Source organism: Mandrillus leucophaeus, unplaced genomic scaffold, assembly GCF_000951045.1.
Source record: "Mandrillus leucophaeus isolate KB7577 unplaced genomic scaffold, Mleu.le_1.0 Scaffold81, whole genome shotgun sequence".
Lineage (NCBI taxonomy): Eukaryota > Metazoa > Chordata > Mammalia > Primates > Cercopithecidae > Mandrillus > Mandrillus leucophaeus.
In genome coordinates this window covers 519088-527476 of record NW_012108808.1, presented here as the reverse complement: position 1 = coordinate 527476, position 8389 = coordinate 519088, and the positions used below count along the sequence as shown (strand labels likewise).

The window sequence follows — 8389 nt, the reverse complement described above, 5'->3', positions numbered from 1 at the left end:
AGATTTTGGATGCCATGAATCGAGACTGTGGAATTCCACTCAGTCATTTGCAGGTAGATGGAGGAATGACCAGCAACAAAATTCTTATGCAGCTACAAGCAGACATTCTGTGTATTCCAGTAGTGAAGCCCTCGATGCCCGAAACCACTGCACTGGGTGCTGCCATGGCGGCAGGGGCTGCAGAAGGAGTCAACGTATGGAGTCTTGAACCTGAAGATTTGTCTGCCGTCACGATGGAGCGGTTTGAACCTCAGATTAATGCTGAGGAAAGTGAAATTCGTTATTCTACATGGAAGAAAGCTGTGATGAAGTCAATGGGTTGGGTTACAACTCAATCTCCAGAAAGTGGTGACCCTAGTATCTTCTGTAGTCTGCCCTTGGGCTTCTTTATAGTGAGTAGCATGATAATGTTAATTGGAGCAAGGTACATCTCAGGTGTTCCGTAAAACCTACCAACTCATGGATTCCCAAGATGCGAGCTTTTCACATAATGAAAGAACCCAGCAATTCTGTCTCTTAATGTGATGACACTATTCATAGACTTTGATTTTATTTATTAGCTACTTGCTGCATGACCCTCCAAGTAGACCTGTGGCTTAAAATAAAGAAAATGCAGCAAAAAGAATGCTATAGAAACATTTGGTGTTTTTGTTGTTGTTGTTGTTGTTGTTGTTGTTTAACATCCACAGTTAAGGTTGGGCCAGCTACCTTTGGGGCTGACCCCCTCCACTGCCATAACATCCTGCTCCTCTAAGATGTAGGATGAATTCGGATCCTCACCATTGGAATCTTCCATCAAACAGACTCAAACACTGTTGGATCAGGATTTGAGTCTCTGCATGACATATACTTGATTAAAAGGTTATTAGTAACCTATTAAAAATGAGCAGTTCTTTGCTTTTAACAGACACCCCAAAAGTCTTCTTTTCATAGTCTTCTTTTTCATAGTAGAAGATGGCAACACCTTCACTGAATGTTTGAATAGAAACCTCTACTAAATTATTAAAATTGACATTTAGTGTTCTCACAGCTTGGATATTTTTCTGGAAATTATTTGCCAAAACTGAAATCCTTCAGACATTTTCCATGGTCCCACTAATTACAACGACTTTCTGTCTGGATCTTAAAGGAAAGGATACTTTCTTTTTTCTTCCATCTTTCCTTTATATATTTTTTACTTTGTATGTATAACATACATGCCTATATATTTTATACACTGAGGGTAGCCCATTTATAAATTAAGAGCACATTATATTCAGAAGGTTCTAACAAGGCTGGTCTTAAGTGAACCACTATATATATAAATATGTTGGAAAACAACTGTATACATTTTTGGGCAACAGTTATGCGTAATATTTACCAGGATAATTTTTTTCTTAAAGAGCCAACATTTAAAATTTGTTTTATGTCCATAAAAGAAAATATACTTTATTGTGACTTCAACTATATTTCTTATCCCTTACATTTTTATTTAATTGTCTTAGCTTTAAAAAAGAAAAAAATGTGGACTACTACGGTAAATATTGTTTTCAAACACAAGCAATAATTCAAATAGTTACTTTTCTTTTGAATTAATTTTAGACATATTTTGGATCCTATTGAGGGGATAAGAGGATGTCAAAAGAGTTAAATACCTACGTAGAAAAAAATATAGAAATAAAGCCAAGAATCTCTTTCAGTTCAAATGTTATCAATTGTTAATAAGAAATTGCTATCTGGGATGAAAGAATTATCTCTGCTTAGTATCTCATTATAACTGAAAAAAGGTTTATCATTACAAATGCCTTCCAATGAAACCAAGAATTTCTCAAAATATTTAATGTCACATAAGTTACCTAATCTAGCTTCTTAATGTCAATTTTTTAAAATATCTTAAAATTACTTTGTTTTGTAGTGAACAGTGAAGAAAAAACAAAAAAAGTGAGGCTGATGGCAGTGAGAGAGCAATGGTCTGGAAGTGGTACCCTTCCACCTAGGTTCCCAGTGAGCTGTGGGTAGCGATCCCTTCAAGAAGTCTGCCCACGACATACAGGTTTGGGGGAAACACAAAGTTTCATTTACGACAAAGACAGAGGGGACACACATGAAAACAGTTGCGCATATAAAAAAGTTTGATCATTTTATAGGCCTAGTGGAAAGGACAGAAGCAGGACAGTGAGGGGTGCCTGAACAGGCCTGGGTAAAGTAGTTACTACTGCCTAGGGCCTGGGATATAAACTAACAACAGGGTTAAGAGCCAAAGAATGGAAAATAAAATGAAAGCACATCAGTAACTGGAGGACTTCTTTGTTGTTGTTGTTGAGATAGAGTCTCTCTGTCGCCCAGGCTAGAGTGCAGTGGTGCGACCTCAGCTCACTGCAACCTCTGCCTCCTGAGTTAAAGTGATTCTTGTGCCTCAGCCTCCTGAATAGCTGGGTCTACAGACACATGCCACCATGCCTGGCTCCTTTTTTTTTTTTTTTTTTTTTGTATTTTTAGTACAGACCAGGTTTCACCATGTTGGCCAGGCTGGTCTCGAACTCTGGGCCTCAAGCAATCTGACCATCTCAGCCTCCCAAAGTGCTGGGATTGCAGGTGTGGGCCACCATGCCTGGCTCTGAAGGAATTCTCCATAGGCAGTCCTGTTATTGAGGAATGCTGAGTGCTTACCAAGCCCAGAATTTCAGCTACAGCTCTAGCTTGAAAATGACAGTCAGGCTGGGTGTGGTAGCTCACGCCTGTAATCTCGACTCTGGGAGGCCAAGGCAGGAGGACTGCTTAAGGCCAGGAGTTCAAGAACAGCCTGGGCAATACAGCAAGAGCCCATCTCTATTTTAAAAAGGAAAATGATACCACAAACTTCCCCAAAGATCAGTTAGAACTAGTATTTAGTAGTTTCTCATATTTTCAGTATGGGAAGTGGTGAGGTATAGGAATGACTAAAAATCTGAAACAATTTTTTTTCCCTTAAATGTGCTTGGCTATCAATAAGAAACACTGAATAAAATTCATATTTCAAGTCACAATTAAAATCCAATTTCCAAAGAGTCTTTTGCTGGAACTATTAAAATGCATCTAAACGGATGAGTTCAATTTTTATCTCCTGTATATTTTTGGCCTGCCAAAAATGCTAAAAATAAAGGTGCTAATGATTTGAGAAATGGTTAAAATATAGATACCACCCAAAAAACCTGAGAAGAGTCCACAAACCAGCACTCTCTGAATAAGTCAGTACATTTGGGGTTAACTGAGAAAAACGTCATTTTTAGACATGATGCAAAAAATAATTTCATACAGCTTTTTAAGCTAAAATAAAATAAAATAAAATAAAATAAATCTTTCAGGAGTATAACAAAGGCCGACCATAGTCCAGAGCACCATGCCTCAGCCCACAGGCCATTTAACCTGGGTGGTCTGGTCACACTGAGCTGTCACTCCACACCTTGGAGAAGCAGCATGGTCAGTGTGACAGGCTGTCACTGCGAGAGCCACACTGCTGAAGCCACGAGAGCGTCTGAGGGTGAGGAGCGCGGATTCCACGTCCTCCCCTACTCTCACTCTCTAACCTACCCATCTGGTTGCTCACATTTTTACTTTCCCTAAAGATACTGATGCTATTAAAAATAAGCATGAGTTCATGGAAGAGATCTCCATGGAACACTGTAATTTTTTCATTATACCTGCACAATTTAATTTAATTATAATGAATTCTAAAAAGCTTGTTTCCAATGGGCAAGAGAAAGAAATGAAGCAGTTCTTATGTCCAGAATCTCTGGTGAGTTTTCAAAGGATAGAGAGTGCTCTTCTTATGTGCAGTCACACCATGGACCACACAATACCCTGAGGTCCTGCAGGCTTTCTCTCCTTATCCATCCTTTTCTCCCTCAGCTTCTTTTCCTCCCTTCTGCTTTACATACATATATGTATGTATGTATTGAGTCATCTATTGCTATTTATTTCTTCCCTTCCTTCTTTTCTTTCCTACCTAGAAAAGCCTGTCACAAGTCCTACTGCCTATGATAGAGAAAAGAAAAAGAAAAAGAATATTAACTTTACTGTCACTGTGTCCCATCACCCTCTTGGAGTTCTTCACATGCTATGTGATTTGACTTGAAAGTAATTTGAAGGTTTGGGTAAATTTTCTGGACAAATAGAGTGCTTTAAAGACAAATCACAAATCACCTAAACAACAATTATTTGTTTATGGTAGAAAAGGAGCTATAGACATCTTATTGCATGGACTCCTTATCTCCCCACCTCCTATTTGCTTAAAATGTCAACAACAATCAGGTAGTTTCACTATGAAGAAGAATCGTGTATTCGTCTGTTTTCACACTGCTGATAAAGGCATATGCAAGACTAGGCAATTTACAAAAGAAAGAGGTTTACTGGACTTACACTTCCACGTGGCTGGGGAGGCCTTACAATGATGGCGGAAGGCAAGGAGGAGCAAGTCATGTCTTACCCGGATGGCAGCAGGCAAAGAGAGAGAGCTTATACAGGGAAACTCCCATTTTTAAAACCATCAGATTTTGTGAGACTTACTCTCACAAGAACAGCAAAGGAAAGACCTACCCCCATGATTCAACTACTTCCCACTGGGTCCTTCCCACCACACATGGGAATTCAAGATGAGATCGGGGTGGGGGAGGGGGGACACAGCCAAACCATATCAAACTGTTTTATAGTATTATTCTGGATTATTTTGGAAAGTTTGTTGCAACTAGTTATCAATACACCAAAGATATGGAAAGTTTCATTATACAAGCACGGTCTTTGTAATGGCATTTGTTTAAAATACAAGGATGAAATACCTAGTTAAAGCATGATGATTGCTTCAAGATAATACAAGAGGATGTAAAAAATTCCTCAAGCTGTAGACATGATTTGTGCACTTTTCTATATGTACATTAGACTTCAGTAAAATGTTTGCATATAAAAAAAGGAAAGGGGAGTAATGAGGGTTATAATTAAAACAAAATTATCCCTGAGTTGACAACTGTTGAAGTTGGATGATGAGTACTATTCTATTCTTGTACATGCTTGCAATTTTTCATAATGAAAGATGTTTTAAAATGTTACCTAAAACCTAAGAAACTCAAGCAAATACAAGATTCAGAAGCATGGTATAAAAGCAGTACATCCTTTAAAGCTAGATTCAGATGCAAAATATAGTGCATTAAAAATGAAAAATCAATGCTTCTTTATAGTTTTACTGAAAGTGAATAATTTTTCGTGAAAAATTACAAAGGAGGACTCTACAAACTAAGAAACAGACGTGTTCTAATTTTGGTGGAAAATTGTTTATATTTTGTAATATACTAGAATAAATTTAAGATTTTAAATAAGATAAAGATTTTTAAAAATCTAATGATCTCCTAAAAACACAGTGAATGAGTTGCTTCTAATACGGGCAAAATTAAGAGTTCTAGTATATCATATGAATTATGTTTGGATATCCTGTACATTAATCCTACTTTATTCATTCTCTCCCCAGGCACTGACCCTCCTCTCCTCATTAGCCATCAGTAACATTTATCAAGCACTACAGAGACAACTGGCAGCCCAGGAAAGATAAAATGTTAAACAGTGATTGTTTCATGCAGCGAAAAATATCTAAAAATATGAAAGTTTTCTTGGTTTTCCTAATCGAAGTCACCTATAAGAGGTGCATTAAGTCTAGCAGTTAATGGAATCTGAATTTAGAAGTAATATTTTCTACTTAGTTGAACAGAATTGGTTGCATTGGAATACACCAATAAATTCATATTTGTCTTTGATTTTTCATGAAATGCTTCATCCTATTCAAAAGGGCTGCATGAATATTGTTAAACCCTACAGGCATTCCCAAACTTACAGAAGGGTTGTGTTCTAAAAGCTCATCTGTAAATCGGCTTCCTAGAACTCAGATCACATTTTTTCACTGAAATAATTTTCTAAAGGGCAGTTAGGCCATCAGGCCACCCAATAGAAATCAATAAAGTCTAAATTTATTGGACCTACTGTACTTTAGTGAAGCACTGTGTTTTTGTTTTTTCAACTAACCACTTTGAACCATTATTTATTTGGTAAATGAAATAGGGATTCTAGGACTACTACTCTCCAATGCTCTGTGCAGGCAGAGGCACACACATATATACATGCACATGTATTCTCCCTTACCCAGATCTATGTACCAAAAGCTTCCTTACTCATCAGAGTAAGCACACTGAAGCAGAGTTTAGACAAAGGGCTCTTGCATTTGAAGGCTGGGGGAAGTTACAGTTTCTAGAGCCTATTAAAGGAGCAGTGAACACAGAAGCTTCCATAGGAACTATTCCTATTGAGTCTCATAGATGCAAAGAAGAGTCTTGCAGGCAGTTGGTGGACTGTAACTTCTACCCGAATTATCTTCCAGAAATATGGTTTAAAAACAAATTAGCAACTTCCATAAGTCCTAGACAGAGCAATCAGGCAAAAGAAAGAAATAAAGGGCATCCGAATTGGAAAAGAGAAAATCAAACTATCTCTGTTTGCTGATGATATGATCTTATACCTAGAAAGCCCTAAAGACTCCTCCAAAAGGCACCTAGCTTTGATAAATGAATTCAGTAAAGCCTCAGGTTACAAAATCATTGTACATAAATCAGTAGCACTGCTACACACCAACATGACCAAGCTGAGAATCAAATCAAGAACTCAATCCCTTTTATAATAGCTACAAAATAAAATAAAATACTTAGGAATATGTTTAACTAAGGAGGTGAAGAACTCTACAAGGAGAACTACAAAACACTGCTTAAAGAAATCATAGATGACACAAACAAATGGAAATACATCCCATGTTCACAGATTAGAAGAATCAATAACATGAAAATGACCATACTGTCCAAAGAAATCTACAGTCAATGCAATTCCTATCAAAACACCATCACTCTTCACAGAATTAGAAAAAAAAAATCCTAAAATGCACACAGAATTTTTTTAAAAAGGCCCAAATAGCCAATGTAATCCTAAGCAAAAAGAACAAATTTAGAGGCATCACATTACCTGACTTCAAATTATATTAATATATGGGTATCATAACCAAAACAGCATGGTACTAGCATAAAGTAGATATATGGATCAATGGAACAGAATAGAGAACCCAGAAATAAAGTAAATACTTACAAACAACCAATCTTCAACAAAGCATACAAAAACATAAAACTGGGGAGAACAAATGGCAGCAGTTTCTGCAGACTTAAACGTTCCTGTTTGACATCTCTGAAGAGAGCAGTGGTTCTCTCAGCATGGCGTTTGAGCTCCAAGAATGGACAGACTGCCTCCTCAAGCGGGTCCCTGACCCCCATGTAGCCTGACTGGGAGATACCTCCCAGTAGGGGCTGACAGACACCTCAAACAAAGGGCTGCCCCTCTGGGACGAAGCTTCCAGAGAAAGGATCAGGCAGCAATATCTGCTATTCTGCAGCCTCTGCTGGTGATACCCAGGCAAACAGGGTCTGAAGTGGACCTCCAGCAAACTCAAACAGACCTGCAGTTGAGGGTCCTGAATGTTAGAAGGAAAACTAACAAACAGGAAGGAATGGCATCAACATCAACAAAAAGGACATCCACACCAAAACCCTCTCTGCAGGTCACCAACATCAAAGACAAAAGGTAGTTAAAACCACAAAGATGGGGAGAAACCAGAGAGGAAAAGCTGAAAATTCCAAAAACCAGAGCGTCTCTTCTCCTTTAAAGGAATGCAGCTCCTCACCAGCAAGGCAACAAAACTGGACACAGAATAAGTTTGCCGAATTGACAGAAGTAGGCTTCAGAAGGTCGGTGATAACAAACTTCTCTGAGCTAAAGGAGCATGTTCTAACCCATCACAAGAAAGCTAAAAACCTTGAAAAAAGGTTGGACGAATGGCTAACTAGAATAAACAGTATAGAGAAGACCTTAAATGACCTGATGGAGCTGAAAACCACAGCAAGAGAACTTCGTGATGCATGCACAAGCTTCAACAGCCGATTCGATCAAGTGGAAGAAAGGATATCAGTGATTGAAGATCAAATTAATGAAATAAAATGAGAAGACAAGATTAGAGAAAAAAGAGTGAAAAGACATGAACAAAGCCTCCAAGAAATAAGGGACTATGTGAAAAGACCAAATATACGTTTGATTGGTGTACCGGAAATTGATGGGGAGAATGGAACCAAGTTAGAAAACACTCTTCGGGATATTATCCAGGAGAACTTCCCTAATCTAGCAAGGCAGGCCAACATTCAAATTCAGGAAATACAGAGAAACACCACAAAGATATTCCTTGAGAAGAGCAACCCCAAGACATATAATTGTCAGATTCACCAAGGTTGAAATGAAGGAAAAAATGTTAAGGGCAGCCAGAGAGAAAGGTCGGGTTACCCACAAAGGGAAGCCCATCAGA

General features: G+C 38.1%; 2 protein-coding genes across 5 annotated transcripts in view; one reads left to right on the top strand and one right to left on the bottom strand.

Annotated features, from left to right (window-relative positions):
- Positions 1-636, top strand: part of LOC105530294 (putative glycerol kinase 3) — a 10020-nt gene extending 9384 nt beyond the window's left edge. Inside the window, exons 2-3 of one of the 3 annotated variants that reach the window (XM_011967773.1) lie at positions 54-348; positions 436-634. In XM_011967773.1, the coding sequence (XP_011823163.1) occupies positions 54-348; positions 436-446 (306 nt within the window). In that variant the 3' untranslated portion in view covers positions 447-634. Of the gene's footprint in view, positions 1-53 lie in introns of all 3 variants that reach the window. The other 2 variants (XM_011967775.1, XM_011967772.1) reach the window with 2 other exon arrangements.
- The window catches only part of KLHL2 (kelch-like family member 2), a 139983-nt gene that overhangs the window by 52387 nt on the left and 79207 nt on the right, over positions 1-8389 (bottom strand). The gene's annotated exons all lie outside the window — the stretch shown is intronic.